The sequence below is a fragment of the Alligator mississippiensis genome, chromosome 13, assembly GCF_030867095.1.
Source record: "Alligator mississippiensis isolate rAllMis1 chromosome 13, rAllMis1, whole genome shotgun sequence".
NCBI lineage: Eukaryota > Metazoa > Chordata > Crocodylia > Alligatoridae > Alligator > Alligator mississippiensis.
Genome location: NC_081836.1, coordinates 23,889,250 through 23,910,793, shown reverse-complemented (window position 1 = coordinate 23,910,793; position 21,544 = coordinate 23,889,250). Strand labels below are relative to the sequence as shown.

Here is a 21,544-nt window from a genome sequence, read left to right as displayed (position 1 = left end):
ATGCCATTTACTGCCAACCCACATTCCCCTGCCTCCTCTGCCCATGTCAGTGCTCCTCACTCCCTACCCGCAGTCCCCCATCCCTGCCGGTGCCCCTCGCTCCTGACCCACAGCCCTCTGGCCCTGCCAGTGCCCCTCACTCCCAAACACACAGCCTCCCACCCACCGAGCACTACCAGAGGGGGCCCTTCACTTCCGACCCACAGACTCCTGCCCTCCCCAGCCCTGCTAGAAGCTGCTCCCCGTCCTGCTCCGCTTGGGCCTGCGTGGACTTACAGGATGGTGATCTGTGGTGACATAGTGGGGACAGCCTCCAGCATGAGGTGCATGCTGTGCATCTCATGCGGAAGCACAAGAAGCAGCTGAGGCACCACACACCACACTCCATAGCAGCAGCATGAAGTGGAGCACAGCTCTGGCTCAGGCCATGCTGCAGGCAGCAGAATGAGGGTGAGGGGCTCCAGGCAGTCTCTGTCCTTCCTGGGCCAGAGTGGTGACTGGCTTTTGGGGGCAGCAATGGAGCTTGTCCAGCCCCAGTGTGGGCTAGAGGAAGAAGGAGGGGATGCCTGTGGCACCTGGCTGCCCCACTCCCTGCCCCTCCACTTTCCCCCCCAAGCAGCATCTCCTAGCCACCCTGTGCCTCAGAGCATGGGCACCTCCCCCACCACGTCAGCCTGGCCATGCAACTCACCGCCACCCCTAATGGACCCTTCCCACCCCCTTCCCCCACTGGGGGGGCAGGTGCCTCTGGGCATGCCCTGCTGGCAGTAATGTGGAGCTGGGCTCACTGGCGGTACTGAGCACTGCCTCAGACCTCCCCTGCCCTGATGCAGCCCCTGTGCCCAGACACTTTCACCAAGCACCAGCAAACATCCACCCCACACCCCCTCCACACACATCTGCTCAACACACCTCTCTCACACACACACACACACACACGCCCATAGTTCCCCAGACGGTCCCCAATCCCTGGCCCTCCAACCCCACTCCCCCATAGAATTACCTGTATCCAGCTGCTGGGGCTGCTCTCACCACCCTGCCTGGTTGTATGCCAGCCATGTGTATGCACGCATGCACATGGTGCCCCCTGCCTCCAATTGCACCCCCCCCAGCCCCAAGCAACCCCTTTTGCAGGCTGGAAGGTTGCCAGCCTGCAAGGGGAAACCCACGGTTTCCTGTGTTTTTCTCCTTTAAAGGGGAAATTCCACATTTTTCCATGGGAAACAGAAAACCCGGATCCCTGCTGATCTGGTAGGAGTGCACAGCTGGGATTTGGCAGCAGCATGTGTTGAGATGCGGTGGCACCACACACTGCTACCCCTTTCTCTGACCTGCACTATTTCCCAATGCCTTGGCCAATGAGTAGTATGTGCTTCTGCCCCATCCCTTGACCTGCACTTCTGATTGGGCAGCAGCACAAGTTGGCTGGGGAGGCAGACAGCAGAGTTGGAGGCAAGGGGGACTAGTGGCAGGGGGAACAGGGAACAGGCAGCAGGGGTCCAGGCATGGCAGGGCATACTTGTAGGGGAGCAAGGTGCAAAGGTCAGGCTGCTTGCTCTCCCTTCTCCCCCTCTACTCCCCCATAGGTGGGGCAAAATTTAAGATGACCCTCCAATAATTTGATTTTATACATGGAAGACTAACAAATTTATAATTTTCCATGTGTCAAATCTAATTATTGGGGGGTCATATTAAATCCAAAGTTGTCTTGGATTTGTGTAAATATGGTATTTTTAGTATTCCTTAAACAGCTTCCTAAAGAATTTTCTACTCAGGCAGAAATTGTGTTGTATCTGTGATTTATGTATAGGTAGTGTTTTTAATTTTCTCATCCAAACTGCTGCTTGGTATTGTTGAACATGTTACACTACTGCTAGACTGTTTCAGAGGGGACTCAGCTTCTCTAGTGACTGATGTAATTGTGTGCATGGACCCTGTGTGAGGAAAGCCACATTCCAGCTGCAAATGTAACTGTGTACCAGTTTATGTAGACTAAGATTTCTTCTGCCCATTACATTCTGTGCACTCTGAACTACCAGAGAACTTGGTCTGTTTGAAATCTTGAAATCTTAAATTCCGGGCAAAAATCAGCAATATGTCACAGCCTAACACAGAAATTCCTTGTTAAGAATGGAGAGGAAGGCTGAAGTGCCAGGACTAGTTCTAGCCTGCCTGGCTAGAAATCACTGGTTGGGTTATCTGTACTGCAGAGGTACTAGTGGAAATGTTTACTTTGTAGTCTGTCTCACACAGGAGTTGTGTTTGATTTGTGTTTTCTTCCTTAAGGGAAAGAATCAGCGCCCACAGATATTCCACTCAGTGGCTTTGTCCCTCTATACACAGGAAAGAGGTGCCAGAGAAGCAGCCATCACAGAGTAAGGACAAATCCTTGTTTAGTTCTCCATATATATATTTATGGTTGGCAGAAATATGTAAGTCTGATGCCAAATGCTTTCCTTCCATGTTGGTAAAAGGATAGTGGTGCTGTATAGGAAAAGATTTAAAATAACAGTAGGCAGATAGAGATGATTGTGGAAAGAGAACCAGTTCATGTACACAGTGTGCTTGGGCTCCAAGTATTTCAGGGCAGAAGTGGTGTCTTCTTTCTTGTGTGTACTGTGCCAAGCTAGACAAATGATAAGTAAATGGATTTCTGCCTGGACAGACTGATTTACACCAAACACATGCTATCTGGTACAGAAGCTTATAGAGGAGATGAAATGCTGGGAGATTTATGGGAGAGCATCATTTTGTGAGGGCACAGCATCCTCAGCCTTCTGGGAAACTCAACACAAAGACGATAGCTGGATGGGTCAGAATGTCCTTTGAGACCTGCTGCCTACATTTCCCTGCACTCCCACAGGGGTGATCAGTGCAGTGCCATGAAGAATGCAAATCACAGATGGTTCCCCATCAGACCTGTAGTATTTCAGAGATCACAGTTTACCCTCCAGTGAGCACATCTACACGTGCAAATAACGTGGGATCAGTTTACTGTAGAGTAAATTAGTCTAGAGTAAACTGACCCAGGCAGGCATCTACACATGCTGGGTCTTGGGAGCAAGTTTGCTGCTCATGGCAGCATTCAGCTCTTGCCCCCGCTAGCTCTTTACTGGCTCCTGACACAGCCAAGGAGAGCTCTAGGCTCTCCCTGCATGCTAGTCCAGGGGTTGGCCGGGAGAATGGGGCCAGGAGACAGCTGTCTCCTGGCAGGGACTGGGACTTTGCACCAGTGACCGCGAAGCTGGTGCTGGGAGAGAAGGATCTCCCAGCCTGGATCCCCCACCTGTGGGACTCAGGCTGAGAGATAAGAATATCCCAACCTGGGCTTCCCTACTGCAAGGCTCAGGCTACAGGGTAAGGATCTCCCAGCCTGGGTCCCACAGCCATGGAACTTGGACTGAGAAAGAAGGGTTTCCCAGCACCAGGACCTGACAAGCATCTCCCGGCCTGGGTCCTGCCACCGCAGGGCTCAGGCTGGCAGATAAGCATCTCCTAGTCCTGACCCCGCAATCACAGAGTGGGGGCTGGGAGCTCCTTACTGCTGGGGCAGGGGGACATTGTCCTTGCACCCCATTAGCAAGCAGCTCCTGGGGGCAGGAAGCTCAGGGTCAGAGTTTACACATGTGCTACTGCACTGTTGCTAATCACAAGTAAATTTGCTACTTGCTTTTGCAGGTAGCAAATTTACTTACAATTAGAACCATTTACTGCGCAGTAAGCATCTGCATTTGCTTTACTGTGCAGTAGAGCATCTTGTGTAGACACACCCACTCAGTGGCTTTGCCTTGTAGAAGCATAATTAAGTACAATGTGTGTATATCTTTGTAGGGGTTCTTAATTCTCAGCAGTTATCAAGATAATCTACTTTATGTGGTGGAAATTTACTTTCTGTTATTGAGTTGTTGCCTGTCATGGATGAGTCTCAATTTTCAAGCTAAATATGTTTTGGAGATTTGGGATGAAGAGGCCCTTAACAGACTAGAGAGGCCCTCAGGGGGGATGTGAGAGTGGTGTCCAAGCAGTTAAGGCACTTAAATTTTATTTAGGCTTTTCTAAAAGATTGAGGTGCAGGTTTGACCTCCCTGGAAAGTCAGTTCTCTTTGTGAATAGGGATGGAGCAAGCACAGCAGGCTTTCCCATGTTCTGCTTGCTGCCAGTCTGCCTCCAGTCTGAATGGGGGAGACCCTAACTATTGTATGCAGGGAAATCAATTTCTGTGGTATTTGGCCTCGCTGCTGATGTGCTGGCAGTTACTGCTGGAGCGTTTCTGATGTAAACACCTCTTCACTCAGAACTGGGTTTGGACCCAGCTGTTTGCTTTGTCCAAGCCATGGAACAGTAAGGAGAAGGATTCCAGTTCTAATAAGTTTCCTTTTTTATGGGGAGGGAAGGCGTGTTTGATTCATGGTTTCAGCAGTAGCAGGAAATGTGACATCAGTGTGCTTTGCTTGCTGGCATCCTGAGGTACCATCTTGCCCATCTTCCTTGCCAAAAATAAGAAAGCAAAAAAATCTGACTGTTTTCAGCCTTTGCTTCCCACCTTTCCCTTGCAGCGTGGACTCAGGTTGCCGCAGTGGCACATGAAGCCTTCTTTAGTCTACTCTCAAGTCCTGAAAGGCCTTTTCAGGTGTGTGCTGATATTTCAGTACCAATTGATGTTGGACACCCTTGACTACATACTGCATTGAATCAAACATAGGTTTCCCCAGTCCTCTGAGCTCATACAGAAACCTGCTAACAAAGTAAAGATTGTGTTGTTCCAGATGGAGCTTTATCTTGTGTAGACAGGAATAATATTTTAGTTTCTGAAGCTACAGTAGGTTTAAAATGTATGAGATCTTATGACTAGGGCTTCAGGCCTAATCAGATTCCCAGCTGGGCTTGAACGGTGCTGAATCCTCTCATCCAAAGAACTGGCCATGGTTAGAGGCACAATACCAAACTATATGGATCCAGTTTTCTGGAAGGTCTGATGGTCCGAGACAGCTCCAAGGCAGAAACAAAATTTAAGACATTTTCTTTTTCTTTGAACATTATGCTTGTGAAAAACACATGATTGGCAGCCCAGGGGAATGAATTTCTGTGCTCAGAATAGGTGCAACATAGGAGGTAGGGGTATACTGATAAAGATTTTCTTGGTTGATACCGATGATTAACCAACTATATTGGCTGATGCCAATCTGATAACTGTTATTTAGTAATAGTGCAAGGTATTTCAAACTACTGACATAAATAAACCTTTTTTTGTTTGTTTTGTATTTATAACACACACACACACATACACACATCTCCTGTTTGCTCTGGCCCTTGATGAGGAAGGCAGTGACCAACTTATTCCCATTCATGTCACCCTGTCACCCATGGCTCCTACCTGCAGCCCTGCTCCCCACACAGCCTGTGCTGCCATCCTGGGCAGGCAGGGCAGACCCTCACTTGAACAGTAGTGCCAGGCACGTTTGGAGCCCAGAGCACGCCACTGCCTCAGTGCTGGGGGACCCCACCCTGTGCAGCCAACCTCCCATGGCCCCTGGGGAGAAGTTGCTTTTGCAAAGGCACCCGGTGCCCAGCAGAGCAGAATGTCCCTTGTGCGGCATCTTACCCCACCTGTACGCAGCCGAATGTCTCTGTGGCAACCCCTGCTGCACGCGCGCCATTTCTATGGCAGTGGCAGCAGGAGCTGGTAACAGTCCCTTTGTTGCTGAGTGCAACATCATGAGACTACCCCAGCACCCCCTCCCTCCCAGTGCTCGCCAGAACCTGTAGTCTGCTGTGGGCTAGGGCTGGCGATGGGGCATGGGGACTGGACCACGCTTGCCAGAATAGTCCAGGCACGCGGCTGTATTTGTCAGCTACAATGACCAAAAAAACTGATAGCCGATAACATAATTTCTCCTTTTATTGGTGGCAGTCCGATAGCCAACTGATATATCAGTGCACCCCTAATAGCAGGCAGCAAAGTAAGTTTCCCTCATGTTGCCCTATCAGTTTGCCACAGTTCTGGCCTGGTAGCATACCCATTGGCCATGTGAAGGCAGCTGATCTTCCAGTTTCCTCCAGCTAAGACTGCCAACAAAGGGTCTCATTGCAGCTCATAGTAATGGTATTTTCTTATGAATGACTGGGCGCATCTATGCAAGAAGCTACATTACCATAACAACAAGCTACTATGCCTTAGCTTGTTGCTACAACAACATAGCATTGCTGGGCATGAACTGTGGCAGCAATTCTACTGTGCAGCAGCAACTAAAAATAACGATGCAGTGACGGGACTGCACAGTAACAACAGCTTAAGCAAATATTAAATGACTGTGCAGTAACAACTCATCTTGTTTGTTCCTCATACTTCTTACATTTGTATACATAGATCAGAAGTATTTTGCATTTTGACATACTCATTTCCCTCTTGCTGTCCTGTGGCTCTCTTGCCCTTCCCTGATTTTAGCTGCTTCTTCCACTCCTCTTTCCTTTGGATTTTTTTGCTCTGTTGCTGGAAGGTTTTGTTCACCATCCCCCAAGAAACTAAGTTTAAAGCCTTCCTTACTAGGTTGGCCAGATAGTGACCAAAGATGCTCTTCACAGTTCTGATCAGATGGGTCCTGTCTCTTGATAGCAGTACTCCTCCCCAGAACATCTGCCCGTTGTCAAAGAATCCTAAAGCCTTCATGTTGACAGTGCATTTTCAGCCATACATTTATTTCCATGATGTGATGGTCCCTGCCTGGACCACCTTCTTCTACGAGGATTGATGAAAATACTACTTATGCTCAAAACTTTTTAATCCTTTTTGTAATCTTCTCTGATCTGCTCAGTATCATTCTGGTGGTATTATTGTTGCCTACATGGACAAGCAGGGAAGCATAGTGATCTGAGGGATGGATGAGCTTTTGCAGTCTTTCTGTGACATCCTGAATACAGGATTCAGATAGACTGTACACCTCCTGGGACCCCAAATCCAGACAACAAATTGATGCTTCTGTCGACACAGAAGGGAGTCACCAACCGTTGCTGTTAGGTTTGCCCACATTGCAGTTGGACTCATCTACCCTGACAGCGTTGAAGCTATATAGACTGAAGGCGCTCTAAAAACAGCTATTTGTCTTTCTGTCTTGTGTCCACCCAGTGCCAGAGCAGTTGAAGTAACAGATAGACAAGTGTGACTCCAGCTGCAGCATAGTAACTCTGAAGTGCAGAAGTTTTTGCTAGTTGCCTCTCGAATTCATCATTGCTGGCTTGAAAGTGAAATTTAACCCAGAGTAAGATTTGCTTCAAGGGACAAGCTAACTCCCTTCAAACTATGGTCCAGAGGACAGGAACACTGACAAATTGGGTTATTCCCTCTGCACTTGTCAAAGAAATGACCTACAGTGTCACCAGTATTTTCCTCTCTCCTTTCCTTCTTTGTTCTAGCCTTTGCTCCAGTCACTGGCTTTTGATTTTAGTGGAATGGTCAACAATCCCCATCTAAGTGACATCCAGTTCCAGGTCGACTCTGGGGAAGTTCTTTATGCCCATATGTTTGTGCTATATGCACGGTGCCCACGGGCAGTGGAAATGGTAAGTATAGCTGAATGTGTATGCTTTTGTATTTAAATGTGATGCTTGTTTGCAGTGTTACCTTTCTCTGCCTTCTGACAGGGTGGCCTCCTCTGGACTTTTGACCAGAAGGTGCTTTCCTCATAGCTAGGATGAGATAAATAGCCAAACCAACTCCGGTCTCAACAGTCAGCGCCGCTCCAGAATCAGCAGAGGTTGATAAAGGGCCCTCTGACAGGCATCTGTGGCCCAGCCATGACTTTTGGTCTCCTTGCTAGATGAGTCCAGGAGGCAAGAGTGCTGGTGTCTTTTTGAGTGTGGTAGTATGTGGGAGGTGGGAGGTGGAGAATGAAGCCTGCCCCCAGCATTCTGCCAGCAGTTAACACATGAAGTTCTAACTACCTGTTTGGTCTCTGGTTTTTCATAGTCACCCAACACAAACTATTATGTCAGTCAGGTAAGCCCACCTTGTCTTTCTCCTACAGTGAGGGAACTTAAAGTCCAGGGACCAAGCAGTTGAAAGTTCTTAGCTACATTCTTGCATAAACTTCATGAGTAGGGTCAAACCAATATAATGCCTCCCATGCCTTCATTCACTGTTGAGATAGCAAGGCTGAGCTTGCCAAGGCAGCTGCAGTGCTCCACATGCTCCCCAGTAGGGTTTGGTGTCAGGCAATTCTCAGCATGATCCCAGTAGCACTCCCACTAGCATGACAATGGGTGCTGACCCTAATCTATACTTGGTGCTACTTGGCAGCCCCTAGAGCAGCTTTTCAACATGGCTTGGTTTACTTGAATACTGTCATCTCAAGAAGGCCTGTGTACATGTGTCTGCACAACTTTGGTGTGTCCTACCCAGCTGCCCCTGTTCATACATGCCAAACTCAGAAATGTGGTGTTGAAACTACTCTGGGTTGCTCTTGAGCTCTCTGCCTGTGATGTACTTGAGACAGGGAAAATATGACACAGGGGTGGGCAAAATACGGCCCACAGACCAGATTTGGCCTCCAAGGTATGTTATCTAGCCTGCGGTGAGTCCCTTGGTCCCTCCTAGCCCAGGCACAGGGAGCAGCTTAGGCCGTGGCACATGTGGCCAGTGCTGCTACCCCTAGGCACACAGCAGGGCTGGGGCGACATGGCATCCAGACTCACTTCCTAGCAGCCCCAGTGGCAGGAGCTCCTTCTAGCTGCTGCTGCCAGACCCAGCTCCACTGCCTGGGCACCCCAGCCCATCCACTCTGAACCGACAACTGGGGGTGGGACCCACGTGGGCAGGGCGAATGGCTGGGTGGATGGGATGAGGCTGCAAGTGGGTGGAGAGCTGTGTTCAGAAGTGGGATGGGCAGGCGAGACTGGGATCACAGGGTGGGATTGTGGGGCTGGGGCTGGGGCAGAGCCATGATCTGCTGCCCACGCAGCCCTGCAACACACAAGTTCCACAGGCAGGGGCATGTGGATAGCAAATCTCAGCTCTTCCCTGGGCCCTGACCCTGCGCTGTCACTGCCAAAAGAGCTCGAACCCAGACTCAGCTCCCTGCCTACCCGTAGCCCTATCCTATCCTCCTGGCTGCACGCTCTACTTGGCTATACAGATGCCAGCCAGTCTCCAGACCTCAGTACTGCTAGGCAGTGACAGCATGGAGTCAGGGCTGGGGAAGGGTTGCAATCCACTCTCCGCATGCCCCTGCCCACAGAACCGGTGCCCATTGCAGGGACATGTAGGCAGTGGATCCGGGCTCTGCCACAGGCCCCAGCCCTGTGCTCAGTGCCCTGCAATCCCAGCCCTGGCTCTGTTTGCCCCCCCTGGTCCTGGATGCTACACCGTCCCTACCAGTGACTCCATCCAAGCTGCCTGGCCAAGCGTGGAGCAGAGCCACTTAAGGAGTTTTGGTGAGCTGTTGCGGAGAAAGGGGTGCTGTCCCAGATTGGAGGCAGGGGGTGCTGACCAAGCTTGCAAGAGCTCACCAAAACTCCCTATGTGGCCTGTGGACCCAAATAATTGCCCACTCCTGTGTAAGGGGGTTGTTCGCAGAGTGGCTTCACCACTGCATTTTCCAGTTTGGTATGTATGAGTAGATTTGGGCATGCTTCAGAGGGAGGACCCCTGGCAGCACCAGGGATGTGGTGTAGATGCATCCTGTGACATGACACTTTTATGAAACTAGAGACAAGGGTTAACCCTGTGCATTCTGAACTAGGTGAACTTCCTTTTATTACTTACCTGTACCCCAGTTTTGCAACCTTTTCTTACTTGGGTAGTCCCATCAGCTGTTTGCATGGGTAAGAACTGCTTGTATATATAGTAGGAGTTGCTGGATCAGGTCCCCATGTTATATGTTTAATTCCCTCCATGTGGTTATTTTCCCTTGGGTTCTATTCTGCAGGGCATTGTTTCCCATATGATCTATTTATTGGCCAAGAGGGTGTCGTTAGGACCAAGTCTCCCATTGTCAGAGACCTTGAGCCATTGGGAGTTAATGGGAAGAACTGAGCCCCTGTGTTTTTCATTTGTGTGACATGTACTTCCCTAAGAGAATCTCAGGGAATGCAGTAGGTGCAATGGGTGCAAAGAGCATGGGAGAGTGTTGTAATTGAAGAAGCATCTTGACAAATGCAGGTGGATCCTCACAGGTATTATTCAAGTTACCAAAGATATAGAAGTAGTTGAACAGATCCTCCTTTCTGTTGTCCCATAAAAGGAGTATGAGTGGTCAGTCAGTGCAACTAAGGACAGGTAAACTAAAAACAACTCAAAGGCACTCTTTTTCACATGGTGTTCTTCTTTCAGTCACCTTGTGAAATCACTGTTTCAGGAGGCAACTGGTTTAAAAAAGGAATTGGAAAATGCTTATAAGTCTTAGCAATGTGTGGTAGTTATATGGAGGATGGAATCAAATGTTGTGCAGCTATGCTACAGGGTGTAAGCAGGTGACTGCAGAGGACAGGAAGAACACTCCTGCCACCTTGCTTTAAGGCATTGCATATATGATCATCTTGCTATCCTTGTGAAGCATCTAGTACTGGCCACTTCAGTGGATGACAGGTCTGATCTGATCAGGAAAATCTGGTTCCGAGTCTCCTGTGCCCATCTCTTGCCAACAGATGACCTTGCTTTATTTTTCATATCCTTCCGCTATCAGGCTCACAACGAAGGTTTTTTAGTGGAAGAAGATGGAAATTTGCAGATCCGCCGAGTGCTACTGAGTGAAGTGACAGCAGAGGCAACGTATGCATTTCTACGGTACCTCTATTCTGCTGATTCTAATATCCGTCCCCATGTGCTCTCTGATGTGAGGATTCTTGCAGCCAGGTTTGTATATTGCATCCTAACCACTGATCCCACGTTAGATTTATTTGGAGTCCAAATTCTTGTATTTGCAGCCAGGTTTCTGCAATTATGACCGTCCTCAGGTTGCATTTGTTTAAGTGAAATCTTTTTGACGTAAATGTTCAATGGGTATCAGTGATTTGTTGTTATTCTGAGGACACTTGAATCTTCTTTTTCTGGTTTGAATGGATTCAATGAACTTCTTACTCATCTGCATGTTTTTCTTATGAATGTGCTAACAGACGCATCACAACTCTCATCTTCTCACTGTGTGTCTCTGCCAAGTATACCTGCTTAGTATTACCTGCTGCTAGGCTCAAGTTTTACCACTGTTGGCACAAGTCATTGCACCTGTAGGGGAAACAAGCCATTCTGTTCTGCTCATAGTGTTCGTAGTAGCATTTGGTCCTGGGACCTCCCACAATGGCTGATCATGACACTATAATACTGGGAAGTAGTATGTTTTTCATCTGAGTGCTCAAAGCACTTCACTAAGTAGTCCCATTAATTCTAGCAAGATTTGCTGTGGGAAAGAAAATAGTGTGTATAATACTGACTTACAGTATTAGTCTTACCATCATTATGTGACTCTCCAGCTGCAAACCTTTAAAAATAAGGACAAATTAAACAGAATCTGTCAAATTAAAAATCTCACTTCTCTCCAAAAGTTTTAACCTGCTAGTGTTACAGATGAACCTTAATGTGACTGACACTCAAGGAGATGAGAGAAAAACATACTCTTTATGTTCTGTGCATTTCACAATACTTTCCTCTGTATTGTCAACCGGTCAGCAAGTTTCCCCTTATAATTTATGGTTTGTTCATTGCACTGGGAAAGAATCTTTTTTCAAAAATTAATATATAATTGTAAAATAATGTTAGGAACGGGATGTAGAGAAAGGTGTATGTCTTCTAAATTTGATTCCTCAAGCATTGTTTCTAATCCAGTTTCTAAATTGAGGCCTTATCTTTACTGTGATCTAAGTCCCCTTTTATAACAGTGTGGTAAATGCATACCCTTAATAGCATTAGACTTTCTCTGCTATGGGATTGTCTGTGCTGAGTCTGCTGGCTTCTGTTGCAGACACTAGTACCTTCTCAGCTGAAGTAGTCTAAGGTAAAGACTGAGTCAGGAAAAGCATAAATGGGATCCTGCCTCTTGGGAGGCCCATTATTTGCCTCCTGGTCTGTTTCTGGGAATTTTAATTCTAGTCAGGTAAAGGTCTTTAGAGTTAGTCTGAGAGTTGAGTTGTTGGGCTGGTGCTTTCATATGTGCATCCTACTAGAAGAGGGGAAATCTGACTGACATTAGATTTGAACAGATGCCTGTCATGAAAGGCATGCACATGACTCTCATGAGGAAATCTGCATGAGGGCACTCATATTGCATCCAAATAGTGGAGCAACATCGAAGGAGAGAAAACAATAATCTTTTCATTGTATCATTACAGGTTTAGTGTAAGTGAACTGATTGCTATATGCGGAAGCAGCCCTGGAGAGAACCAGGAACCATCTGGGGTGGATTCAGGAGAGGAGCTTTTCTCTGTGGGGGATGATGAGGATTGTGAGAATAGAGCTGAGAACTTCCAGGAGCTCTTGAAGTCAATGTGGATAGATGAAGATGAGGAAGAAATAGCTTTGCTGAAACCAGAAGGTGAAGAGGAGGAAGACCATGAGAAAGTGGATGAACAGGAACTTGAGGAAATCTATGAGTTTGCTGCTACACAGCGAAAAATGGCTCAAGACAAGCCACAGGAGGAAGAATGCACAGAGAAGAGCATTTACAGTGAATCAGAGAAGGCCCAAGACATGAATCAACAGGTGGATGACAAAGGGGGGAAGGTATTTGAATCTTCCTCAACATGTAGCAAGATTAAAGAATGGAAGGGAAGTATTAATCTGGGAAGATCTAGGTGTGATTTACCTACGCAAGAAAAGAAAATCCAAGGTCCAGATAGGTGTGAGGGCATGAATGTTACACAAATCACTACAGTGCACTGCCAGGATGAGTCTTATAAGTGCAGTGATAATGCCATGTCCTGCAGTGCATTCTTTGGTGAAAGACGAACCACTAGAACACCCAGAGTTTCCAGATCATATCAGGCTTCACAAAATGAAGAGGAGGAAGATCCCTGGGAAAAACTGTTCCCTAGTCATCAACACAATGTAGCCCTTGATGTAAGTTATGAGCACATGTTTTCTGCAACCCAGGGAAACTACTGTGATCCTGCCTCATTGAATGAAGATATAAAAGACCCTGGAGAGACCAACAGTGAGAAATGTGTTGAAATTAATAACTCACCAGTTTGCCATCAGCCACAGAAAGGCCTTGAGTCGGGCAAGAGCAGTTTCTGTCACAGTCCTCTTATTAAGCCATGCACACCTCTTTTTCCTGCTATTGGTTCATCCCCTTTGTCTGCAAAATTAAATCAGACTTTATCCAGAGTATATACAGGCATTCATCCTATATCAACACCAATAAGAGATCTCTCTCGTGATGATGTGCCCTTCTACAAAGCCAGTGAGCAGAGTGTTGCTTCAAGACACGAGAACATGAAGAGAAGAGTTTTTCCAGACAGATCTCCCTGCATTGACTTAAACAAGAAAAAATCTCTCTCACCATCCTCATCACAGATTCTCAAAACTCAGGATGCCACATCTCACATGAACAAAGAACCTGATATTATTGTTTTGTCAGATTCTGATGAAGAAATTGAATTAAAACAAACAAAAGAAGAATCAGATTCTGGATCTTCCTTGAGGGAAACAGAAATTTCTAGGAAATTGGATTATATCTGTAAAAAAGTAGAGCAAGATCCCAAGGTGCCAAAATCTGAACCTGTATCAGTTGTTGACAAGGAAGTACATCAGAGGCTGTCTCAAGTCTCACTTGGAATTCAGAATGAGGTGCATAGTAATGCTGTTGCAGAGGTGTTGCCAGAGACGCATGTGAACAGCTGGGCAGGTACCTGTGTTGACAGCAAACTGAATCTGAATCTGAGCTGTGGGAAAGAGTACAGTTGTGAGGAGAGTTCTAGCATGGATGCATCATGGCTAGTGCCAGGCACACCTCTTTTGAGCGAAAGCAGAAACTGCTCAACACAGACCCAAGTTTCAAGCATGAGAAATTTGAATCATCAGGGATCCACGCACAAAACTGAAGTTTTAGTGGTAGATAATAATAGCCATAAGCCTTCTAGGACCATCATAAGCAGTCCTGAACCAACTTCAGGTGGGTTGCCAGTGACTTTGTCAGAAAAACCTTTCCATCTGGACAACTCAGTCAGCAAAAGGAACTCTTCCGGCAGCCAGTTGGGTCAGTGTTCAAAAGACTTTCTGCCCATTTCTCCTGTGCCTACAAGTTCACTCTCCCCTAACTGTGCTAGTGTAAAAGAAAAGTCTTCAGAAAGCCCTTCTTTAGCCAGACAAGTGCCTCCATGCCATAAGCAGTCTTTGGCAAATAAAACAGACATTAGTGTGGTTGAGGTAGAGGACAGTGAGGAAGAAAAAGATGCAACTCCATTTTCACCAAGTAGCAACTTCTTGCTGGGTGATGATCCCCCAGTCCCAGTTGATGATGCCTTCTGGGATGTTGAATATCTGTCACCAATCAGAGAGACCAGCAAAGAGCCTGAGAAGTCTGATTGTGCAAATAACAGCACAACCAACAGTAAAAGTGACCCTAAAGAGGAACAGTGGAAAACCCCAACAAGACTCCTGGAAGTCAGAGGTAGTACCCCTCTTAGAGGGAGTCCTTTTGACACACGAAAACTTTTGTCCTGTGACAAAAAGAGTCCTGTTGAGACACGGCCTTCAGTGGGTAGTAGGTTAAGCTTTTTGGATTCCAAAGTCTGGGACAGTTGGAATGGAGACGAAGATGATCTCCCAGAGGTAATTCCTCTCACACAGAGGCTGTCAGCTGCAGCTGCTGCCCAGAACACAGAGCTACTAAAGACTCCTCGTAAGTACTTGTATTAATCCCTTAGTACCTCTGTAGGCTGTTTCTTATTTGGTTAATAATTTTACATTTCTTTACATTTGCATTGCTCTTTCATCCAAGATCTAAGAATATTACTTAGGACATGATGGATGAATCTACATGTGCTATTAGCATGTAGCAATAAACTCCAGTGCAGTTTGGGCCGGAGTTTATTGGTCCCAGGCTCAGGGTTTACACATGTGCATGAGACTGCAGCACACTGAACCAGGACAGAGCAGCTCCAGCTGGCAGGGGGTCTGGAGAACTCAGCCCCTGCACTGTAGCACCCTCGTGCCCCAGCTAGCCCTGGTCACTGTCTACACATGCGTTTTGGTGCATGTAAGTACTCCACTGTAGGATAGATTCATAGATATTAGGGCTGGAAGGGACCTCGCAAGATCATCAGGTCCAGCCCCCTGCCTGAAGGGCAGGAAGTCGGCTAGCGTCAAAGGTTCCCAGCAAGATAAGCATCCAAATGTTTCTTAAAAGTGTTCAGAGTAGGTGCTTGCATCACTTCTGGGGGGAGTCTAGTCCAGGCCTTGGGGGCTCGAACAGTAAAAAAGTTTTTCCTTATGTCCAGCCTAAAACAGTCTTGCAGGAGTTTGTGACCATTGGACCTTGTCATCCCTTAGGGTGCTCTTGGTGAACAGGCATTTTCCCAGATCCTGATGCACACCCCTCATGGACTTATAGGCTGCCACCAAGTCACCCCTGAGCCTGTGCTTCTCCAGGCTGAAGAGTCCCATGGCTCTCAGCCTCTCTTCATAAGGCCTGTTCTCTTGATCATGCACGTTTTTCTCCTCTGGACTCTTTCAAGCTTCTCCACATCCTGAATTGTGAAGCCCAGAATTGGATGCTACTCCAGCTGCGGCCTCACCAAGGCCAAGTACTGTGGAAGGATGACATCCTGGGTCTTGCGAGAGATGCATCAGTCTTGCTAGAGATGCAAGCCAGAGTTTTGTTCACTTTGCCAGCTGCAGTATTGCACTGGTGGCTCATGTTCAACTTGTGGTCAATCATGACCCCCAAGTCTCTTTTGGTTGTGGTGCTAGTGAGTGTAACACTGCTGAGCCTATATGTGTGATGTGGTCTTTTTTCCTGAGGTGGAGCACCTTGCATTTCTCCATATTGACTGCCATCAGGTTTTCATCCGCCCACCTTGCAAGCCTATTGAGGTTGGCCTGGATCACCAGCCTATCCTCAAGTGTGGATATTCTTCCCCAAAGTTTGGTGTTGTCAGTGAACTTGGCCAGTCCACTTCTGACACCAGAGTCCAGATCGTTTATAAAGACATTAAAGAGTACAGGTCCAAGAATGGAGCCTTGGAGGACACCACTGGTCACCGAGTGCCATGTTGATTCAGTTCCATCAATTACCACTCTCTGGGTCCAAACTCAGAGTCAATTCCCCAGCCATCAGACTGTAGTGTAGTCGAGGCCACAGTTTCCCAACTTTTCCACGAGGACATCGTGGGACACCAGGTCAAAGGCTTTTTTAAAGTCCAGATATATGATATCAACCTCTTCCCTTTTGTCCAGGTGAAAGATCACCTGGTCATAGAAGGAAATGAGATTGGTCAGGCAAGACTTACCCACAACAAACCTGTGCTGGCTATCCTTCAGAATGTCTCCTTCTGTTAGCCTGTCAAGAATGATGAAAAAATTATAATTTTTTTCAAGATCTTTCCAGGGATTAAGGTCAAACTGATTCCTGGAAAGATCTTGGAAAAGAGACTACTTGTCCTGGACAGTACTATCCTACAGCAGTGTTAATTAGTTTACTACGCCCTAATACAGGCACAAGTGTAGATGGTGATGCTTTACTGTGGAGCAGCTCTGCAGTAAAGCACACGTGTGATAGGGCATTAGGAGGTGGATGTCACACCACTTCCCTTTGACCTCAGTCTGCAATGTAACTTTGGTCTCCAGAAGTTTAAGACTCACTGGAGCATCTACATGTGCCCCTACAGCGTTGTTGTTACTGCACCGTCATTTAGTACTTCTTTTTGGAGGTACTAAATGACAACGCAGTAACAGCCTATACTGCACTGTGCTGGTGGTGTATGGTTATTTTTAGCCATTATGTCACCATAGCAACACGCTATACCAAGGGAGCGCATTGCTGTAGCGATGTAGCAGCAGTGTCATGGTTTTTGCCTGCAGACGTTATATCAACTGAGGATCTTTATGACCAACACTTTTCATTTATTTTAAATCAAATTGTTTTATGCTTTAAAGCAGCAGTTTCCAATCTGCAGTACGGATACCACCAGTGATACGCAGACAACCTGTCAGTGATACATGTTAACTGATTGATTATAATTACTTTATATGACAAAAATTTGCTAGTGGTACTTAAAGTTGAACTGAAAAATGTGCTGGTGGTACTTATATCGTTTTAAATTGGCAGTGCGCAATCTGTCGGAGTTTGGGAACTGCTGCTTTAAAGTAAAACACCCCATGAAAAGGGTGAGTCCATAGATAAAACCTATCATTGAAGCTCCTGTCTTTTACAAACAAGATGTAACTGGTCAAGTGCTTTGGAAATCATTGCAGGAAAATGGTGCCATAAAAATTACTCCTATGTGACCTTGTAATACTTGTCACTTAGACCAGACTGTAGCAACTAGTCCAAGAACTGTACAGATTTATTCTAACTAATAATTTCATCCTGCTACAGAGCCTGTCTGCCCAAAGAAGAACCTGCCTCCCAAGGTTCCAATAACACCAATGCCAGAATACTCCATCATGGAGACGCCAGAGCTTAAGAAGGAGTTGAACAGGTTAGTGTTACTTCCACAAACGCAAACAGTTTCTTAATTTGCAGATACCTGAGGGAAGTGCCTTGACAGAGAAACCCTTGTACAGCAAGAGATAAGAGCCAACAATTTGATGGGGCTCCAGGAAGTGTTATTTGAGATCCAGCTAATAGTGCTAATGCCTGGACTATAGCCTCCATAGTGTAATTCCATTCCCTTCTCTAAGCCATGCTGCAGTGCCAGTAGTGTGGGACATCACCACGTTAGCCTAAAAGTACTGTATTGTTTGATTAAAATTCTGCCTTTTATATTTTAGATTTGGAGTCCGTCCTCTCCCAAAACATCAGATGGTGTTAAAGCTGAAGGAGATATTCCAGTACACTCACCAGGTCATGGAGTCCGATTCAGAGGATGAAATCTCATCCTCCCAGCCCCGCTTGTGGAAAGCAATTGCCAAGCATTGCAGCCCATCCGAGGCAGATGGGACTGCAGTGAGAACAAAGAGTTCCAAAGCCTCAAGCGGAGCGAGCAAGCAGAAGATGAGTATTTTGGTCCCTTCCTTGCCCGTTCTGGGGAGCAATGATGACAACTTAATGGACCCCTCTACAACAAGTTGTGCAGCAGCTAAGATGACTGCTGAAACCAAAATCCATGCAGGAGATGCCAGCAGGCAAAATGAAGTAACTCTGTCTCTTGCTGGATCTCCAGTTAAAGGTTCTCTGGCAATCAGCACTGATGAGCAGATGCTCTTAGCATCACATGAATCTACATCGTCTTCGGGGGATGGAACGGACCATTCCTTTGGGTCACAGAGGTAAGACTAAAATAAACTACTGAAATAGCAACAGAATTGTAGTCATTGGTGTGGGATAGGATGTGAACCCCTGCAAACTACAAAAATCCTTTTATCGTTATCGTTTGTCCTTTATCATTTGAGGCTTTGGTGACCCACATGAGTGCCTTCATTCTAATTCCAAGTGAACTTTTATCAGATCACAAAAGTAAGTTTGATATCATTTGCTGTGGCTGATATTCTGTTGCTTGGTAAAGGGTCTGTTTACTTCAGGGGCACTCGTAGAGTTATATGTGGGCCCAAGACTGCAATAGCAGAGCCACAACAGACCTTCATGACAAAGCTACGCACAAAAGTAGAATGACAGCAGATGGTGCAGGTCAGCAGGGAGAAGCAGCAGCAGGGGATCACAGGACTGGAATAGAGGAGGCACTGGCACAGCTGAGAAGGGGAAGCTTGCAGAACGTGGGCCCTTATTAAACCTGTTCTGTTAGACATTTACATTCACGTCCATGAATGCCTTATTCCCTGACTCTTCCTTGCTCTCTCACTTGCTCTTACTTTCAGTTCGTCTGCCAATGAATTTGAGACCTGTGCCCTTGCATTGGAAGAAGATGATAATGAGGGGGTCCCAGCATCTCAGACTGCCACTCAGGATGCAGATAAACAGGAGGCAGTGAGACGCTACATCCATTCAAACCCAGCTCTCTATCGGAGGATACTCTTTTATGAGCCCTTGGAGCTGGCTGAACTGCAAGCTGAGTTGAAGCAGAATGGCATCAAGATTGGGCTGGGAAAGCTCCTGGATTTTTTAGATGCTCACTGCATTACCTTTACCACAGCTGGGGCACGGAAAGAGAAGCAGCAACATAGGGGTAAGAAAAAGAGAGGCAAACGATATTAAATGAAGCCTCTTCTCCTCTGTCCAGCCATTTCTGCACACATGCATTTCTCCTCTGCAGGGTCTAAGACTCTTCTCATTGTCCCTAATGTCCAGAACTCTTTCAAGACTTGGTTCTAGAGGTGGAACTTTTGGAATAAACCAGAAACCTCACTCTGCCCCCTTAGAATTTTCTGAGCACATGAATTTGAGCTGTTTGTACAAACCAGTTAGTGCATTGCTCCCTCTTGTGATGAGTTGCTCAAATAGCAGAGATTGGAGGTTGGACTGGACCTCTTGAGAAGCAACCATTCCCACTGACTTGCAGAGCTGCTCATTCTACCCCATGCCTGCTGTGTCATCCATTTCACTCCTTAGCACAGAGTTAGCATGGGTGTTCTGCCTGTTTTTTCTCTTCTTTCTTTAGGCTCTTCTTTCTTTCCCCTTCCATTTCACTGTTTTTTTCCATCACTAGCCTTTTCCTTTCAGTTCTGTCACTCTTCTCTTGTCCTCCCTCTTCTCTAAAAGGTTGTATTTTAGCCATGCTTTTAATCTGTGCCTTTACAGGCAGACCATCCTGAATACTACTTCCCAAAGGTCTCACTCAGTGCACTAGTATTGAAATGAGATCCTGTCTACATGACAGAAAATCTTTAGGTCTTCAGGAAAAGCAGGCCAAATTCCTTTGAGCTCCATTGTCCCATGGTAGATATCCTACCATACTAGAAGGAAAGTTTCTGTTGCTCTGACATGTAAAGCATTGAGAACGGGCAGATGTGTTTTAGAAAAAAACCCCATGGTGTTTTCAGTTGTTGCTTAGTTTCTCTCAGTATGAGATTTTGCTCTACTGATTGAGGAGTGGAAATTAAGGAGCAGTGTAGAGGCAGTATTGCTTAGTGGGTTAGTTAGGGGACCTAAGGTCTACGCTGGTTCATTTTGGGGTCTTTGGTATATTGGGCACAGATTCCCAAGTGGCTACAGATTTTGGATTCCCAGATTGTTGGCTGTCTCTCTTTAGGTATCTAGGGTTTTATTCCCAGCAAGTACTAAGCTCTTGCAAATTATGCTGGCTTCAACTAGTATTTTGGTGCTTTGCACCTCTGAAATCAGTCCCTGGGAAAGCAGGGCTCCTTTGAAAGTTTGTCATAACTTCCCTGCTTCCCCTGTGAAAAAGAGAAATAAGAGTTGCTCTCTCTTCTAAAGGATTTTAGCTGCTTAGATGAAAGCTGTTGTAGATAGAAATGTGGCGTGTTAAAGAGCTGTGTTGTGGAAAGTACAAACAAAGAGACTGTGCTCCTATATGGTCTAAAGGACTTCTTACTCTATTGGCAATGGTTACCAGGAATCTAACTGCCTTCTTGTATTCAATACATTGGTAAGGACCTCAGAGATTTCAGGTCTCAAGATTCAGTGGTGTGTTTTAACATGGGTGTTGGGAGCTCCAGGCCACACCCCTGTGATAAAGAGAGAGAGCTGCAAATGGTACGTGGATTTCTCTCAAGTTGCCAGCACGGCCCAGGCCAATCTTATGTCCCTGACAGCGAGATCTTACTTGTTTTAAGGAGACAGATGTAATGAGCACTAGAAACCTTCTGTACCTCATTACTCATCTTAAATGCGTTTCCACGTTGGCCCACAGCCAGGCTCTTGGCTATATCTGTGATTCTTGGGGAAGTCATAGACCCTTAAAGTTCATCTTTTTTTATTTAATCTTTTGAGATCTGCTGACTTTCCAGGCTTTGAAATGATGCAAATACAAGGGCCTTATTTAGTAACACAGGTACAATGGTAAAAAGAAGCCAGACTCTTCAAAAAAATATGATGTGAACTTTTGTAATATATAAATGTCATTTATTTTTGATACCATATCATCTGGGTTTTATCAGATGTGTCTTATGTGCAATAAAAATCATTTGTAAGAAATGTCAAGTGTAAACTTTCCTCACAGGGAACATCCAGTCGAAAGTGCATGCTTAGTTGTGTTTTGAAATCTTGGACCCAACCTGAAGTTACAGGGGCTTCTCAGCAGCATCCCAGCATGTCCATTATGCTGGCCAAAGACCCTGGGGGGGAGTGTAGTTAGGAGAGGAAGGAGCCCTGGGACACTCTGGGCCCTGAGCTAGGTGAGAAGCTGGGGAGAGCTGTTGCAGCAGCAAATGGGGGGCCATTGGTGATGTCTTAGACCAGGACTACTCAACTGGTGGGCTCCACATCCACCCACAAGGTTTAACATCCAACTCCTGGTCTGGGTGCTCTCCTCCACTGTTCTC

At 46.5% G+C, this 21,544-nt stretch overlaps 1 protein-coding gene across 4 annotated transcripts in view; it reads left to right on the top strand.

Annotated features, from left to right (window-relative positions):
• SLX4 (SLX4 structure-specific endonuclease subunit) overlaps positions 1-21,197 on the top strand; it is a 46,824-nt gene extending 25,627 nt beyond the window's left edge. For all 4 annotated transcript variants that reach the window (XM_014602346.3, XM_059716964.1, XM_059716966.1 and 1 more), the window contains 7 exons: positions 2,287-2,375; positions 7,411-7,557; positions 10,677-10,846; positions 12,316-14,825; positions 17,523-17,625; positions 17,918-18,415; positions 18,962-21,197. In XM_014602346.3, coding sequence (XP_014457832.1) covers positions 2,287-2,375; positions 7,411-7,557; positions 10,677-10,846; positions 12,316-14,825; positions 17,523-17,625; positions 17,918-18,415; positions 18,962-19,298 — 3,854 coding nt within the window. In that variant the 3' untranslated portion in view covers positions 19,299-21,197. The remainder of the gene's footprint in view (positions 1-2,286; positions 2,376-7,410; positions 7,558-10,676; positions 10,847-12,315; positions 14,826-17,522; positions 17,626-17,917; positions 18,416-18,961) is intronic.
• The last annotated feature ends 347 nt before the right edge of the window (positions 21,198-21,544 follow it).